This window comes from Phocoena sinus, chromosome 12, assembly GCF_008692025.1.
Source record: "Phocoena sinus isolate mPhoSin1 chromosome 12, mPhoSin1.pri, whole genome shotgun sequence".
NCBI lineage: Eukaryota > Metazoa > Chordata > Mammalia > Artiodactyla > Phocoenidae > Phocoena > Phocoena sinus.
Window position 1 is genome coordinate 83,663,128 of NC_045774.1, and position 19,458 is coordinate 83,682,585.

Consider the following 19,458-nt stretch of genomic DNA (forward strand, 5'->3'; position numbering starts at 1 on the left):
TTAAGGGGCAAAATTATGAACCACATGGAGGGTGGAGGAAATTGCTTAGGTTAGGTACTGCTTCCAGGCTTTTCTAGAACTACCTGCATGACCTCGGGTTAAGCCCTTCAGTGTTGTGGGCAGATGTCCCATCTTTAAAATCTGGAGGTCTGCCTAGATCTACTCAAGTCACTTTCAGTTCTCAAAATATCCAGTGGCTTAAGTTCTGGTTTAATCATGATGTAATGTGAATAATAAACAGGTTTAACGTATTTGTTTTGAATTTTGACTTCAAGAATACTTACAGTTAAGGCTGGCGGTCCTGGAGGTCCCAGATCTCCCTAAAATAGATGAAAGAAAAGCTGCAATTACCAATAGTCCCTTTTTGCTCATGTTATTTATAAATTTTCTGAATGGATCAAAGCAATATCTAGATAAATCTGGAAGAAAAGAAAAGTAGAATTTTATCTTGATAAAGGTCTCTGCACAATGAAAAATTGATCATGTGCTTTTAGCTCTCATGATATAAATATCGCCTTGTGCATCCCCATGCTTTCTGCAGTGGCAGAACTTGTTTTGAAAAGCTAAAATAATCTAGTTTCCATTCTTTTGTCTACTAATCCAAAATTAGAAAGAATATCTCTTCAAATATGGTTACTTGCCAATGGAGCAGCTGGGAATTGTCACAACGACAGATTATATTTCTGACAAAGTTAGCATGGGGATCAGAAGAAATAATAAGTGGGTCTCCCCACTTCATGCCTTCCAGCTGCAAGAAGCAGTCCCACTGCCTCTTTTAAAGCTTTGCTGAACTGACCTTGCACTTGCCAACAACTGTATGAGGTTTTGCCTACATTCATGTATTTTTAAATACTAATGTTGCTTTGCTGACCTATGTGAATACAAATTACCAGATGGATATACTGACAAACTATTCAAAATCTAAAAAAATATAGTTAATCTAAAAGTTTATCATTTTCCAATTTATAAATATGTCACCTATATGCTTTATTGTATCAGCATCCTTATTTATTTCATGAGAACTCTTAGTCATTAAGATCAAGCATCACTGGGAAAGGCAAGATAGGGGTAAATGATTAAGAAGTACAAACTACTAAGCATGAAATAAATAAGCTACGAGGATATACTGTTCAGCACAGGGAATATAGCCAATATTTTTACAATAACTTTAAATGGAGTATAATCTATAAAAATTTTGAATCACTATGCTGTACAACTGAAACTAATATAATATTGTAAATTAACTACACCTCAATAAAAGAAATTAAGTTTTTTTAAAAGGCAAGTCTTAGAATGTTAAATTTGACGGACTCTTAGAGACCCTCCATCTCATAGAATGTTAAATTTGACAGACTCTTAGGGACCCTCCATCTCATCAAAACCCCTCATTTTGCAGACAAATAAATTGAATCCCAGAGTACCATTGGTGAATTGAATAAAGTCATTGCTTAAAAAAAGTCAAGCATCACTGCCATAATCCCCCTTCAAATGGACATTGTGGAACCAACACCATGTGGCATGGGGCACTGGCACACTGTATTCTCGTGTTGGGAGTATCTCTATGACGTCCTCTTTTTTCATCTAACATAATCACCTCAAAAGTGAGGACTTAGCCTTGTGTAATCATTATTTTGGAAACAACTGAATAAAAATAACCGACAGCTGTTAAAGAACATTGATGTAGCTTAAATCAGTCATTGGGGACCAATTTGCAAAGTCAATTTTAATGTAGAGATAAATATTGAAGATAGACAAAGATTTCTAAATGTGCTGAGAATGGAGAACAAAATACAGTGCAAAACGTCTACACGTACAATTGTCATCAAACTAGTATCATCCAAGTACCTTACTCAAAACAACTTTTGCTTTTTACTATCTCATAATTCTCTTTTTCAAGGTCCCTGCCAATAGGCCACTATAAAATGACATATGAGAAAAGGTGTTAGGAAATGGGGCATTTAGATTAAGACTGAGATGCACAGTTAGCCTCCTTCCCCCCAAAGGTCGCCTGCTTCACCATTGTGGTAGCAGTTCAGTGCTATTGGCAAAGGTCCCCAGTACAGGACATGGCTTATAATTTGGTGATGCAATACTTAATACTGTTAAGCAAGGGAGAGAAAAGGGAAATCTTATAAACACAAATTAATGTCGACTAGCAATTGTGCATTTAATCTCCTCAAACTAATTAAATGAACCAAAAGGCTTTTCTTCTTGTTCAGATGCTTTTAACATAACAGCCTTTGGTTAATTTTAACAAAATTAACATTTGGCAGTTAAACAGTATCAATGAAAAGTCACTTCATAGGTTCTTGGGGTTTTCTTAAGAAAAGATTGGCACTTTCCTGGGAGAATACGGTACCTTTTCTCCTTTTGGGCCAGGTGGACCATGCGGACCCATGTCACCTTTCAAACCCTGTGCAAAGAACACAGCCAATGTGATTTCTATATACAGTTCACAGAAAGCTGCAATTTTGAACAAGTCATTAGTCGCAAAATAAATCACAATTTACTGAACTCCCAAATCTCATCTTCAGTGTGTAGTATAGAAAAACTGGCTCTAAAATGATATACCACATCTGCGCTGTGGTGGGTACAGATACATTAAATCAGTGTGAGGCCGCAATACTGCATATTTGTGCAACTTTGCTTCCTGCTAAAATTACATTAATTCACCATCTGGGAGAACATCATTTAGGTCTATGTGAGCTTCTAAGTATCCACTTGGGCTTAAATTTGTGGATGTTGTAAATACCTCTGATTTAGCATTGATTTGGCCTTTATAAAGCTTGCCCCCAAAATTCAAGATTTAAATCAAAAACATTTTTTCATCTCTATCGAGAAATCTAATTGTGGGGAGGGGAAGGGATGAAGGATGTATTCTTTTCCCATCCCTCACAAAGCTGGAGCTAAAATGCAATCTCTCTCCTGTTTTAAAGTCTGGTTTAGTTTTCTAACTCCTATTTCTTTTTTTTACCTGGATTTATAAAGCTATCAAATAAAACTATATACAACATAGACAGCATATCAGATAAATATATTCATGAGTCTTCTGAACTCTTGGGTGTTTTAGTAGGTATTTGGTTGATCTGATTCAGAAATGACAGCTGTCAGGAACACCACAATAGATTTCACTGGAGGAGATCAGTGCTACCGTTGAATGTATTCACAGTGTAAACAGAAAGAAAATTAGATAGACACGTCCCAACTGTATGGTAAATAGGAATAAATATCTTTTCTCAGCCTTAATTTAACACATTGGGTGAGGGAAGAATAATGGAAAAAAGAAATATTCTGAAGCCACAGAATGCACAGTAAATCCAAGCATCTTACTGTTCCTAGCTGAGGCATCCAGCTCTTACTGTTCTGACATTTTGTGGTGAATAAACAATGCCAAATGCCATCACTTGTAGCTACTCGATGTAGAAGCTGAGGATGAATTTAAAGCAACAAAAGTAAACGAAATATTTAAAATAATCTTGTTGCAAAGAATATGAGAAAACTGTAGCCTTATACTTTAAGAAAAAAAATTTAATAGGTGAAAACATCTATTCAATCATTGGTTAAAACAAACACCTTTGTGGTGCATAAACAACTTTGTGGATAAAATTCATAGCTATGTTCCTTCCATCATTACCTCCAGGTGTTTACAGAACAAGGACGAGTGAAAAATTAAATCATATTTGACATGTGATATTCTCTTTATTATTTAAAATACCTATTCTTTCCCAAATCAAGCAACACATACTCTATTCATACATGCCACTGGAGTAAAACTTGGCATCAACATATTCTGAACACTTGTGGAAAGAAAACGGCTATTTTTGTGATTACGGTTTATTCTTAGTTCGCTCATGCATTTATTCAGTAGACAGTTACTGGATACCCTCTGTGCAGTCACCCCTACAGCTGTCAGATCTGTACTGCCCAATAGGTGGCCCTGGGCCTTATGTAGCTTTTCACCCTTGGAAGTGGCTAGTCTGAATGGAAATGTGCCGTGAGTGTGCAATACCATCGGGTTTTCGATATTTGGTACAAAAAAGAATGTACAGTAGCTCATTAATAATTTTTCTGTTGATTACGTATTGAAAAGATAACATTGTGGATATGGGATTAAATAAGATATATTATTAAAATTAGTTTCACCTGTTTCTTTTTACTCTTTACAATGTGGCTATAAGAAAGTATAGTATATTTCCCTTTGTCTTGAAATTATAATATCAGATTTTAAAATATAATATATTATACTTTATTTGTATTAGAGAGTGTTATTGAGAGACACAAAAAAGAACAGGAAGTTGACAAAGAATCCCTCCTTAACGAAGCTTGAGCCAGGACTCAACTTTGGCCCCATCCTGTCTGTCCTTGGCTTGCTTGGCCCAGTGTTAGCAAGAATCTTGTTAAGTCAGTTTAGAAAGAATTCCCCAGCCTTGATACCTGATCAAGTCCCTCATCCCCCTCTTTGATGCATAAGTCTTTGGTGTGCCTTTAGCAAGAATCCTCTTAAGGCAGTTTAGAGAAAATCCCCCAGCCTTGATGTCTGCTCTTAGTAATATTCCATTCGCTGACTGCATCGCTCTACTCCTTTGCTATAAATTCCCACTCATCCTTGTTGCATTCAGAGTTGAGCCCAATCGCTCTTCCCTATTGCAATACTCATATTGCAATAATCTTGAATTAAAAAGCTTCTTTACCATTTTAACAAGTATCATAATAATTTTTTCGACAACAAAGTCAGGATTCCTGCCCCAATGGAATTCACATTATAGAGGAGGGTGACCGACAATGAACAGATCCACGGGCTGAATGTGATGAGTGCGGGGCAGATGCTGCTATTTCAGTGAGGGTAGTGGTTGGAAACAGGCTCTGGGTGGAGGAGATGTTTGTTTCACAGGATCCAGTCATGCAGTGATCCTGGAAAAAAGTGTTGGGGCAAGCGGAGGGACGGGTGGGTGAGGCAACAGCAAGCACAAAAGCCCTCTAGGTGGAAGGAGTGTCATGAGCTGGTAAGGAGGTAAAGAGCAGGAGATGAAATCAAAGTTAGTCAAGGGTCACAGCACATAGAGAACTGCAGGCCCTGGAGAGAAGGATGGGTTTTGTTCTAAGTGCAAGGGGAAGCCACTTAGGGTTTTAGCCTAGAAATGGCACGATTTGACTGTGTTTCCAAAAAAAGATAGTTTTGGCTACAACACGAAAGTACATTGTACACAGCAAGAGCAGAAGCAGAAAAGGGGGTCTCACAGCTTTGCAGACAAGAGAGCAAGATGGCTGAGGATGGACTTGCAGAAGCGCTGGAGGTAGGGCCAGGGAAAGGGAGGGACCAAGGCTGATGTGTACTTGGCTTAAGTGACTGGCTATTCCACTCACTGACCACATCTCTCTATTCCTTGGCCATAAATCCCCACTCATCCTTATATTCAGAGTTGAGCCCAATCTCTCTTCCCTATTGCAATACTCATATTGTGATAATCTTCAATTAAAAGCCTTCTTTACCATTTTAAAAAACTCTCAGGAGAAAGTATTTGCAAATGAAGCAACTGACAAAGAAATAATCTCCAAAATGTACAAGCAGCTCATGCAGCTCAATATCAAAAGCACAAAGAACCCAATCTAAAAATGGGCAGAAGACCTAAATAGACATTTCTCCAAAGAAGATATACAGATTGCCAACAAACACATGAAAGGATGATCAACATCACTAATTATTAGAAAAATGCAAATCAAAACTACAATGAGGTATCACCTCATACCAGTCAGGATGGTCATAATCAAAAAGTCTACAAACAATAAATGCTGCAGAGGGTGTGGAGAAAAGGGAACGCTCTTGCACTGTTGGTGGGAATGTAAATTGATAGAGCCATTATGGAGAACAGTATGGAGGTTCCTTAAAAAACTAAAAATAGGGCTTCCCTGGTGATGCAGTGGTTGAGAGTCCGCCTGCCGATGCAGGGGACATGGGTTCGTGCCCAGTTCCGGGAGGATCCCACATGCCGAAGAGCAGCTGGGCCCATGAGCCGTGGCCACTGAGCCTGCGCGTCCAGAGCCTGTGCTCCACAGTGGGAGAGGCCACAGCAGGGAGAGGCCGCGTACCGCAAAAAAAAAAAAAAAACTTAAAAACTAAAAATAGAGTTACCATATAATCCAGCAATCCCACTCCTGGGCATATACCCTGAGAAAACCATAATTCAGAAAGAGTCATGTACCACAATGTTCATTGCAGCTCTATTGACAATAGCCAGGACATGGAAGCAACCTACGTGTCCATCAACAGATGAATGGATAAAGAAGATGTGGCACATATATACAATGGAATATTACTCAGCCATAAAAAGAAACGAAACTGAGTTATTTGTAGTGATGTGGATGGACCTAGAGTATGTCATACAGAGTGAAGTAAGTCAGAAAGAGAAAAACAAATTCTGTATATGCTAACACATATATATGGAATCTAAAAAAAAAAAAAGATTCTGAAGAACGTAGGGGCATGACAGGAATAAAGACGCAGACGTAGAGAATGGACTTGAGGACATGGGGAGGGGGAAGGGTAAGTTGGGACCGAAATGAGAGAGTGGCATGGACATATATACACCACCAAATGTAGAATAGATAGCTAGTGGGAAGCAGCTGCATAGCACAGAGAGATCAGCTCTGTGCTTTGTGACCACTTAGAGGGGTGGGATAGGGAGGGTGGGAGGGAGGAAGATGCAAGAGGGAGGAGATATGGGGATATATGTATATGTATAGCTGATTCACTTTGTTATAAAGCAGAAACTAACACACCATTGTAAAGCAATTATACTCCAATAAAGATATTAAAAACAAAAAGGCTTCTTTACCATTTTAACGACTGTCAGAGTGCCATTTACTGCTGAGAAATTTACTAAAAAGAGGTATTCTCTCTTCTTGCTGGTAGAACATCATCCAGAGAAAAAACAAACATGAAGAAAGAAATGGTGGAGAAAGACACCAACTTTCTATTTACGCAACCAATATTATGGAACATCTACACACATGCAAGACTGAACCCAGTACTCCTACGAAGAGATAAGTAGGAAGTCATTGTTTTATTTATTTTACTTTTTGAATTTGATTTTTTATACCACAGGTACCTATTAGTCATCCATTTCATACACATTAGTGTATACGTGTCAATCGCAATCTCCCAATTCATCCCACCACCAGCCCCCCCCACACTTTCCCCCCTTGGTGTCCATACATTTATTCTCTACATCTGTGTCTCTATTTCTTCCCTGCAAACCAGTTCATCTGTACCATTTTTCTAGGTCCCACATATATGCGTTAATATACAATATTTTTTTTTCTCTTTCTCACTTACTTCACTCTGTATGACAGTCTCTAGATCCATCCACGTCTCAACAAATGACCCAATTTCGTTCCTTTTTATGACCGAGTAATATTCCATTGTATATATGTACCACAGCTTCTTTAGCCATTCGTCTGTTGATGGGCATTTAGGTTGCTTCCATGACCTGGCTATTGTAAATAGTGCTGCAGTGAGCATTGGGGTGCATGTGTCTTTTTGAATTATGGTTTTCTCTGGGTATGTGCCCAGTAGTGGGATTGCTGGATCACATGATAATTTTATTTTTAGTTTTTTAACGAACCTCCATACTGTTCTCCATAGTGGCTGTATCAATTTACATTCCCACCAACAGTGCAAGAGGGTTCCCTTTGCTCCATACCCTCTCCAGCATTTTCTGTTTGTAGATTTTCTGATGATGCCCATTCTAACTGGTGTGAGGTGCTACCTCATTGTAGTTTTGATTCACATTTCTCTAATAATTAGTGATGTTGAGCAGCTTTTAACATGCTTCTTGGACATCTGTCTGTCTTCTTTGGAGAAATGTCTATTTAGGTCTTCTGCCCATTTTTGGATTGGGTTGTTTGTTTTTTTAATATTGAGCTGCATGAGCTGCTTAAATATTTTGGAGATTAATCCTTTGTCCATTGATTTGTCTGCAAATATTTTCTCGCATTCTGAGGGTTGTCTTTTCATCTTGTTTATGGTTTACTTCACCATGCAAAAGCTTTGAAGTTGCATTAGGTCCCATTTGTTTATTTTTGTTTTTATTTCCATTACTCTAGGAGGTGGATCCAAAAAGATCTTACTGTGATTTATGTCAAACTGTTCTTCCTATGTTTCCTCTAAGCGTTTTATAGTGTCCGGTCTTACATTTAGGTCTCTCATCCATTTTGAGTTTATTTTTGTGTATGGTGTTAGGGAGTATTCTAATTTAATTGTTTTACATGTAGCTGTCCAGTTTCCCCAGCACCACTTATTGAAGAGACTGTCTTTTCTCCATTGTATATCCTTGCCTCCTTTGTCATACGTTAGCTGACCATAGGTATTTGGGTTTATCTCTGGGCTTTCTATCTTGTTCCATTGATCTATATTTCTGTTTTTGTGCCAGTACCATATTGTCTTGATTATTGTACCTTTGTAGTATAGTCTGAAGTCAGGGATTCTGTTTCCTCCAGCTCCACTTTTTTCCCTCAAGACAGCTTTGGCTGTTTGGGGTCCTTTGTGTCTCCATACAAATTTTAAGATTTTTTGTTGTAGTTCTGTAAAAAATGCTGTTGTAATTTGACAGGGATTGCATTGAACCTGTAGATTGCTTTGGGTAGTATAGTCATTTTCATATTATTATTTCTTCCAATTGAAGAACATTGTATATCTCTCCATCCGTTGGTATCATCTTTAATTTCTTTCATTAGTGTCTTATAGTTTTCTGCATACAGGTCTTTTGTCTCCCTAGGTAGGTTTATTCGTAGGTATTCTTTTTATTGCAATGGTAAATGGGAGTGTTTCATTAATTTCTGATTCAGATTTTTCATCATCAGTATATAGGAATGCAAGAGATTTCTGTGCATTAATTTTGTATCCTGCAACTTTACTAAACTCATTGATTAGCTCCAGTAGTTTTCTACTAGAAACTACTAGTTTTCTAGTCGTTTTCTAGGTGGGATCATTAGGATTCTCTATGTAGAGTATTATGTCATCTGCAAGCAGTGACAGTTTTACTTCTTCCTTTCCAATTTGTAGTCCTTTTATTTTGTTTTCTTCTCTGATTACCATGGCTAGGACTTCCAAAACTATGTTGAATAATAGTGGTGAGAGTGGACATCCTTGTATTGTTCCTGATCTTAGAGGAAATGCTTTCAGGTTTTCACCATTGAGAATAATGTTGCTGTAGGTTTGTCATATATGGCCTTTATTATGTTGAGGTAGGTTCCCTCTATGCCCACTTTCTGGAGAGTTTTTATCATAAATGGATGTTGACTTTTGTCAAAAGCTTTTTCTGCATCTATTGTGATCATATGGTTTTTCTCCTTCAATTTGTTAACATGGTGTATCACATTGATTGATTTGCATATATTGAAGAATCCTTGCATCCCTGGGATAATTCCCACTTGATCATGGTGTATGATCCTTTTAATGTGCTCTTGGATTCTGTTTGCTAGTATTTTCTGAGGATTTTTGCATCTATATTCATGAGTGATATTGGTCTGTAATTTTCTTTTTTTGTAGTATCTTTGTCTGGTTTTGGTATCAGGGTGATTGATGGTGGCCTCATAGAATCAGCTTGGGATTGTTCCTGCACAATTTTTTGGGAGAGTTTGAGAAGCATGGGTGTTAGCTCTTCTCTAAATGTTTGATAGAATACACCTTTATGCCATCCGGTCCTGGATTTTTGTTTGTTGGAAGATTTTTAATCACAGTTTCAATTTCATTACTTGTGATTGGTCTGTTCATATTTTATATTTCTTCCTGGTTCAGTCTTGGAAGGTTATACCTTTCTAAGAATTTGTCCATTTCTTCCAGATTGTCCATTTTTTTGGTATAGAGTTGCTTGTAGTAGTCTCATAGAATGCTTTGCATTTCTTCAGTGTCTGTTGTAACTTCTCTTTTTCATTTCTAATTTTATTGATTTGAGTCCTCTTCCTCTTTTTCTTGATGAGTCTGGCTAATGGTTTATCAATATTATCTTCTCAAAGAACCAGCTTTTACTTTTATTGATCTTTGCTATTGTCTTCTTTGTTTCTATTTCATTTATTTCTGCTCTGATCTTTATGATTTCTTTCCTTCTGCTAACTTTGGGTTTTGTTTGTTCTACTTTCTCTAGTTCCTTTAGGTGTAAGGTTAGATCGTTTATTTGAGATTTTTCTTGTTTCTTGAGGTAGGCTTGTATAGCTATAAACTTCCCTCTTAGAACTGCTTTTGCTGCATCCCATAGGTTTTGGATCATCGTGTTTTCATTGTCATTTGTCCCTATGTATTTTTTCATTTCCTCTTTGATTTCTTCAGTGATCTCTTAGTTATTTAGTAATGTACTGTTTAGCCTCCATGTGTTTGTGTTTTTACGTTTTTTTCCCTGTAACTGATTTCTAATCTCATAGCGTTGTGGTCGGAAAAGATGCTTGATATGATTTCAATTTTCTTAAATTTACTGAGGCTTCATTTGTGACCCAAGATGTGATCTATCCTGGAGAATGTTCCATGCGCACTTGAGTAGAAAGTGTAATCTGCTGTTTTGGATGGAATGTCATGTAAATGTCAATTAAATCTATCTGGTCTATTGTGTCATTTAAAGCTTGTGATTCCTTATTTATTTTCATTTTGGATGATCTGTCCATTGGTGTAAGTGAGGTGTTAAAGTCCCCCACTATTATTCTGTTACTGTCGATTTCCTCTTTTAGAGCTGTTAGCAGTTGCCTTATGTATTGAGGTGCACCTATGTTGTGTGCACATATATTTATAATTGTTATATCTTCTTCTTGGATTGATCCCTTGATCATTATATAGTGTCCTTCCTTGTCTCTTGGAACATTCTTTATTTTAAAGTCTATTTTATCTGATATGAGTATCACTACTCCAGCTTTCTTTTGATTTCCATTTGCATGGAATATCTTTTTCCATCCCTTCATTTTCAGTCTGTATGTGGCCCCAGGTCTGAAGTGGGTCTCCTGTAGACAGCATATATATGGGTCTTATTTTTGTATCCATTCAGCAAGCCTGTGTCTTTTGGTTGGAGCATTTAATCCATTCATGTTTAAGGTTATTATCGATATGTATGTTCCTATAACCATTTTCTTAATTGTTTTGGGTTTGTTTTTGTAGGTCCTTTTCTTCTCTTGTGTTTTCTACTTAGAGAAGTTCCTTTAGCATTTGTTGTAGAGCTGGTTTTGTGGTACTGAAATCTCTTTGCTTTTGCTTGTCTGTAAAGCTTTTGATTTCTCCATCGAATCTGAATGGGATCCTTGCTGGGTAGAGTAATCTTGGTTGTAGGTTCTTCTGTTTCATCACTTTAAGTATATCATGCCACTCCCTTCTGGCTTGTAGAGTTTCTGCTGTGAAATCAGCTGTTACCCTTATGGGAGTTCCCTTGTATGTTATTTGTCATTTTTCCCTTGCTGCTTTCAATAATTCTTCTTTGTCTTTAATTTTTGCCAATTTGACTACTATGTGTCTCGCCATGTTTCTCCTTGGGTTTATCGTGTATGGGACTCTCTATGCTTCCTGGACTTGGGTGGCTATTTCCTTTCCCATGTTAGGGAAGTTTGCGACTATAACCTCTTCAAATATTTTCTTGGGTCATTTCTCTCTCTCTTCTCCTTCTGGGACCCCTATAATGCAAATGTTGTTGTGTTTAATGTTGTCACAGAGGTCTCTTAGGCTGTCTTCATTTCTTTTCATTCTTTTTTCTTTACTCTGTTCAACAGCAGTGAATTCCATCATTCTGTCTTACAGGTCAGTTATCCGTTCTTCTGCCTCAGTTATTCTGCTATTGATTCCTTCTAGTGTAGTTTTCCTTTCAGTTATTGTATTGTTCATCTCTGTTTGTTTGTTCTTTAATTCTTCTAGGTCTTTGTTAAACATTTCTTGCATCTTCTCGATCTTCGCCTCCATTTTTTTCCCGAAGTCCTGGATCATCTTCACTATCATTATTCTGAATTCTTTTTCCTGATGATTCCCTATCTTCACTTCATTTAGTTGTTTTTCTGGGGGTTTTATCTTGTTCCTTCATCTGGTACATAGCCCTCTGCCTTTTCATTTTGTCTATCTTTCTGTGAATGTGGTTTTTGTTCCACTGGCTGCAGGATTATTGTTCTTCTTGCTTCTACTGTCTTCCCTCTGGTGTATGAGGCTCTCTAAGAGGCTTCTGCAAGTTTCCTGATGGGAGGGACTGGTGGTGGGTAGAGCTGGCTTTTGCTCTGGTGAGTAGTACTCAGTAAAACTTTAGTCCTCTTGACTGCTGATGGGTGGGGCTGGGTTCCCTCCCTGTTTGTTGTTTGGCCTGAGGCAACCCAACACTGGAGCCTACCTGGGCTCTTTTGTGGGGCTAATGGTGGACTCTGGGAGGGCTCATGCTAAGGAGTACTTCTCAGAACTTCTGCTGCCAGTGTCCTAGTCTCCATGGTGAGACACAGCCACCCACCGCCTCTGCAGGAGACCCTCCAACACTAGCAGGTAGGTCTGGTTCAGTCTCCTATGGGGTCACTGCTTTTTCCCCTGGGTCCCAATGCACACATTACTTTGTGTGTGCCCTCCAAGAATGGAGTCTCTGTTTCCCCCAGTCCTGTCAGAGTCCTGCAATCAAATCCCACTGTCCTTCAAAGTCTGATTCTCTAGGAATTTCTCCTCGTTTCTGGAACCCCAGGTTGGAAAGCCTGACGTGGGGCTCAGAACCTTCACTCCAATGGGTGGACTTCTGTGGTATAAGTGTTGTCCAGTCTGTGAGCCACCCACCCAGCAGTTATGGGATTTGATTTTACTGTGATTGTGCCCCTCCTACTGTCTCACTGTGGCTTCTCCTTTGTCTTTGGATGTGGGGTATCTTTTTTGGTGAGTTCCAGTGTCTTCCTGTCAATGACTGTTCAGCAGTTAGTTGTGATTCTGGTGTTCTCAAAAGAGGGAGTGAGAGCACGTTCTTCTACTCCACCATCTTGGTTCAGGCTCAATAATTGGAAGTAATTGTTTTTAATAATGGCAAGGAACGTGAAACATAACATTCGGGAAAATGGTTAACTCTACAGTGGGCATAGCATTAGGTTGAGCTCTGGGTAGATCTGTGTTCCAGTTACTTCTATAATTCATAATCATCATATATGTGACATGCCACAAAAATATTATTTGAAGCATAAAATAATACATTAAAAACTTTAACATTCCTGCCTGACAAACTAACCCTAACTGCACCTTCTGGAGGAGGGACTTACTTGCTGATGTGTCAGCTAACTATCCCTGGTTTAATCAACTGCTCAGGGAGGAGGTGGGGTAATAAAGCAACCAGCTGCCGGTGGACGTAAGCAGTGAGGACTATGATAGACATGTGCACAGCAGGCATGACGGAAACAGGTCTCGGAGATGCCTCATTCTCCTGGAGGTGCTCAGGACTTCAGACACGTGGAGTTCAGGACAGTCAGGAAAGGACTCATGCATTATCGTGGGTACATTATTTAAGCCTCCCTATACAATAGGTATAAGTAATAGTTGTCTTCATGGAAATAACCTAAATGTCCATCGACAGAGGAATGGATAAAGAAGATGTGGTACACGTATACAGTGGAATATTACTCAGCCATAAAAAAGAATGAAATAATGCCATTTGCAGCTACATGGACGGACCTAGAGATGATCATACTAGGTGAAGTAAACCCGACAAAGACAAACATCATATGATAGTGCTCCTATGTGGAATCTAAAATATGATGCAAATGAACCTATGAAACAGAATCACTGACACAGAGAACAGACTGGTGGTTGTCAATGGGGAGGGGTTTGGGGGAGGGAGGGAATGGGAAGTTGGGGTTAGCAGACGTAAGCTTTTATATATAGAATGGATAAAAGACAAGGTCCTAGTGTATAGCACAGGGAACTATATTCAATATCCTATGATAAACCATATGGAAAAGAATATATATAAAAAAAGATTGTGTGTATATATATATGTATAACTGAATCAATTTGTTGTATAGCAGTAATTATCACAACATTGTAAATCAACTATACTTCAACAAAAAAAGAAAAAAGTAATAGCTGTCTTGAAGAGTTGTTCTGAGACTCATATGTTGCAAAAATTACTTAGCACAGCATAAACACTTAACAAATGTTTCTTTAACTTTTCAAGCCCAAGTCTAAGGGATAGTTAATTGTTCTGTCCAGTTCTGTACTCAGTTTGATGGATATGTAACAACTGTGCTTTAACTCACATAGAATACAATGCAACTGGGGGACTTCCCGGGTGGCGCAGTGGTTGAGAGTCCGCCTGCCAATGCAGGGGACACGGGTTTGTGCCCCAGTCCGGGAAGATCCCACATGCTGCGGAGCGGCTAGGTCCGTGAGCCATGGCCGCTGAGCCTGCGCGTCCGGAGCCTGTGCTCCACAACGGGAGAGGCCACAACAGTGAGAGGCCCGCGTACCGCAAAAAAAAAAAAAAAAAAAAAAAAAAAAAAAAATGTAATTGGGAAGTACTGCACTCATCGAGCTTCTACTTTTATTGGCCGTTGACGTGGGACAATGGAGCTCATGTCCTCCTGTGATCAAGTACTATGTTGTTAAGGCCATGGCATCATAATAGGCTCTGAGAAGTAGATCAGTAATGCTTTCCTCAAGTGCAATTTGTCTTCTTGTGTGACATTAGTGTTCCTATCAATGGATATTGAGTACTGGGTAGAAAAAGACACAGCACTCACCATAAGTGAGTGAGAATCAAATGGAACAGACTCTGAATTTAATACTGAATAAGTTTCCTAATAAAATTTGTGTATATAAAGATGCTCAAAAGCACAGTAGTGGGCTCTGTATGTTATGAGAGACAGGCACTCTCATCCGAATGCAAAATGAACTTATTTACAAACCAGAAACAGACTCACAAACATAGAAAAAAAACTTACGGTTACCAAAGGGGAAGGGGGGAAGTGATAAATTAGAAGTTTGGGGTTAAAATATACCACCACTAAATATGAAATAGATAGCCAACAAGGACCTACTGTATAGCACAGGAAACTATACTCAATATCTTGTAATAACCTAGAATGGAAACGAATCTAGGAACAAAAAGATACAGATATATGGCTCACTTTGCCGTACACCTAAAACTAACACAACATTGTAAATCAACTATATCTCAATAAAAAAATTTTTTAAATGCAAGCTGAAAGCTGAAGGACATTATCACAACTAAAATTATAAAAGCAGGTAGACCATGAATTAATTTTTATTGGAGGACCTCCTTACTGGTGGTATGTAGCATCTTTAAACATCATTTGATACAAGGTAATGTTATTTGTTAAAAATTTTAACCCATCTATTCATTATTTTCCCCATCTTCCACCCGCTGCATCTTGTTCCCTAGCAATGGCACCAGCTGTCACCAGCCGATATCGCAGCTTTGTGATTCCAGTATTTTTGTATTCAGTATACAGATTGCATTGGTGTAAGGAGATTAACATGACCATTTTAGAAACATCAGATGCTGTAATTCTGATAAGAGTTGTTTGAAAGACAATAACAAAGATGCAAAGGAGAAGACTAAACTAAATAATTGAAATCTACTTTTCCAAGATTACATAACCCCACAAAAAATAAATTAAAAGATCTATCTATCTACCTATCTCTATATTAGGGAAAATGTGCTTTATTTAAGTTTCTAATAATAGCAAATGTTTATATAGCTCTTACTGTATGCAAGGCACTGACCTAAATGCTTTATGTATGATGACCCCTTTAATCATAAAAAAAAAGACTATGAGTTAGTGCTATTAATATTATCACCCTATTGTGCAGATGAAGAAACAGGCACGGAGACAATAAATAATGTGCTAATTAGGACGCCAGCTGGGCAGTGGTAGAGCTGGGATTTGAGCCCAGGTAGTCTGGCTTCGAAGGTCATGTTAACAACTTTCTAAGATTCCCCCTCAAGTCTGTTTTAAGGTGCCATTGTTGAATGCATCTCATAGTAGGTCACAGTCAAAATCACTTAATTATAAACTAGAATATGTGAAGCTGAGGTCTTATATTTTGAAGGCTAAATTCTAGTAACTCAAAGTTTTGACAATTTCAATATATATTTGGTATGCATTATTTAAACTATAAGGGAAATATGAGCATGTATAGTCCAATACCCCAGTACCTTGAAGATCAATCAAAGTTTAAACACACACACACACACACACACACACACACACACACACACACACACACACGGATGCATTTAGAAAGATATCAGAACATTTTTTTTTTTGTCCTAATGACTAAGAGCTGCTACTGGTGATTAGTTGGTGAGCCTCAAGGACACTATGCATTTTGCTCTTGCAAGATAGTCCCACGTGGCAAAGAACCATCAGGACCAAAATGCCAAGAGTGTCCCATTAAGAAAGCTGAACTGGCATACTTCCCTTTAAAGGAGGTTTACATTGTCTGAAGTGAGCTTGTCCACTTTGCGGGAAAGCTGGCACAGATGAAATTATTAAAAGATACATTTACATCAAGATATATTTAATATATAAGAATAAAGACTATAAAAAGGCTTTGAATCTGTTTCACAGGAATATTAAATTCTTCCAATTTTCTCTGACTTGGAAAGTAGCTGCCATGACCTGGCCCACTGAGGTTATTCACCCTGCATTCCAACAGAATGTTCCTGAAGTTAAAATGTCCATCATGGCTTGACTTCAATGCAAACTGAGACAGCTATTATAATGCCCTTCATTCCCTAAGAATGTGTACCTGCTCTTATTGAAAGGCAGAGCAAACTGTCATAAATGCTGAATGATTTTGGTTCGTGGAGTCAGTTTATTTTACCATTGAAAAATAGACAATGAGAAATGTGGCATGACTTAGTGGGAAAATTAAGAAACTTTTCGGTCAAACAAGGGATAAAGGCTGATTTTACCATTTTCTAAAAGGAAATTTCTTAATTTCATAAGCTCTTATTTCTTGACTCTAAAAATTGGGATGCTATCACCCCTTGCACCTTCTACCCCATAAAGTTGGGGTAAAGACTGAATTTCAAATTCCTCATGAAAACAGTTTTTTGGACTATGGCACAATATTAAAACCACCACCGATGGAATAAATAACAGAGCACGTGATTCTTTACCCCTAGTAAGAGTAGAGGGGTAAAAAGAGAACTTTCATTACTTTTTCTTACTTCTCCTTAGTCATGACCTCTGAATACCTTTGGCAAAATTAAGGGAAGGAATATTAATTAAGTAACCAAGTGAGAAAACTTAATGTGCTTTGTCACGCTTTATAATGTACCTAATGAGCTATATGAGACAGTGATGGTGCTAAAGGAATAACACACCCGTGTGTGTGTTTGTGTGTGTGTGTGTGTGTGTGTGTGTGTGTGTGAAGGACTCTTCCCAGACCCTTGTCAAAGAGGAAAGGTCACACTACCCACTAGGCTGGGGGCTCTCTCAGCAAGACGGTCTTTAGATCTGGGCAACTAGAAGGCACTCATATCTATGTGTGTACAAACTGATTAATTCTAAAAAGCCAAATCACCTTACTTTCAGACAGCATAAGAAAATTTCCGAATCTCTAAGTTAATGTGACTATATTTCAGGCTCCAACCCCTCAAATCTCCTTCCAGTTTTACTCGAGTGTTTGGATAAATCCTTTCTCTATTTCAATTCTAACACTATCTTAATTAACTTCTAAAAATCCTTGTTTTGGGAATTCCCTGGTGGTCCAGTGGTTGAGAATCCATGCTTCCACTGCAGGGAGCACGGGTTCGATCCCTGGTTGGGGAACTAGGATCCCGCATGCCGCGAGGCGCGGCCAATAAAATACAATAAAATAAAAATCCCTGTTTTGCTCCTGTATCTCGGGGAGTGGCATACATGCAGCTTGGTTATCTTTTGCAAAGCTGTAGTTAATCTCTCTCAACACTCTGACATTTATCATGAGATAATATCCTTCCTGTAATGAATGGTCAAAACCTTGGGCTATTTTTGAGTTTTCGCTGCAATCAAGCACCAAGTTGCATGTATTTTACCTCTGCAATATCACTGTGCACTCCCTTTCACCTCTGTTTTCCTAGTTTAGGTTCTAATTACTTATATTTTAGACTATTATAATAATCTCTCAAGTTTTAACATGAAAATTTAGCAACTAATTATTGAGAACTTACTCCAAACATCTACTAAGTACTAGCGACTCCAAGAAATGGTCTTTGCTCTCATAAAGAATATGATAGAAGGAACAAAAGCACAGGCAAAGGCCTCGATTCTATGCATTTTGTAGAACACGCTGTGAAAGGAATCTTCCTTTAAACACAACACGACCCACATCACCCCACGCACCCAGCCAGAGGAGGAAAGTGCTCGCACAGAGCACTGCCCATGCCTGGGCTCCAGCTGTATTCCCATCGTGTTTTCCCTACATTGCCTAACATGCATCTGGAAGTCCAAACACCTGAATGAATGCTTCAAGTTTCATCGTGCTTTTCAAGACTGTAATCCTAATTAATCTTAGTAATCTCTTTGTATTAAATGATAGGGCATTGCAGTGATGGGGACCTTATAATCTATTCTAAGGCTATCACCTTACAGACTCTGAGAAGTGATTTCCTCAACTAGTGACAGAACGGGGACATACACTGGGCTCTAACTTCTCACTGGAGATCTCTTCCCACAACACCAGGATCTCCCGTGACAGGGTTGGGGGGTGGGGGGAAATTAGATGCTCTATTAAGTGTATGGGCCAATGGTCAGGACATTCAGCATCCTGATGTACTGTAAGGAGGCAGAGAAAATGCAGAGACTCCCTTAGCTCCAACCATTGGTGCAGCTCCCAGTCTCTGGTGGAGAAAAATCCCTTCGAAGAAGACAGAAACAAGAAGGATATCATATTAAAGATGTGAATGGGGCTTCTTAGGAAGTAAGAGAGTAAAGCTGTGGGGGGCTAGAACCTCAAGCCGGAGTAACTCCTGGGGTGTTTCTCTCCCGCTCCCAGAATCCCTCTTACTTTGTCCACAGGCTCCAGGGACTACAATGTTCAGCCTCCCTTCCCACTGTGTGCAACAATCTACTGCAGATCAGGTGGATTTCATAGCACCTCTAGGGCATTAGGGAACTGGATCTAGCTTCCTTATTCTTTTATCCAGAAAGTAAGTAGTATGGTCCTTCAGAACCTTTCTGAAACACTTTTATGCAGATGAATAAGGGAAGCTGTGAGGGAAAAAAAATTTCATTGTGGATACCTGCCTTAGTAAAGTTAGTATATCTACAGTAAATGGTACATCTGATGTCCTGAAGGGGGAGTAATCTACACTTAGAGGAAAGCCCAGATTTGGTCTATCCTCCAAACTCCATCATAAGAACCCAAGTGAAGCTCCTGGGGGACAGCTGTCCTGGGCAGGGGTCGGGGGCAGGGTGCAGGAGAGGACTCAAGGATGTTCCCTGGGACAGGGACAGGAGCCCTGAGGTTGCGGA

The 19,458-nt window shown here is 38.8% G+C and overlaps 1 protein-coding gene across 1 annotated transcript in view; it reads right to left on the reverse strand.

Annotated features, from left to right (window-relative positions):
* COL19A1 (collagen type XIX alpha 1 chain) overlaps nucleotides 1-19,458 on the reverse strand; it is a 356,422-nt gene that overhangs the window by 194,621 nt on the left and 142,343 nt on the right. The window contains exons 12-13 of the mRNA XM_032650897.1: nucleotides 2,360-2,413; nucleotides 285-320 (exon numbers count right to left, since the gene is read on the reverse strand). Of these exons, the coding sequence (XP_032506788.1) occupies nucleotides 285-320; nucleotides 2,360-2,413 (90 nt within the window). The remainder of the gene's footprint in view (nucleotides 1-284; nucleotides 321-2,359; nucleotides 2,414-19,458) is intronic.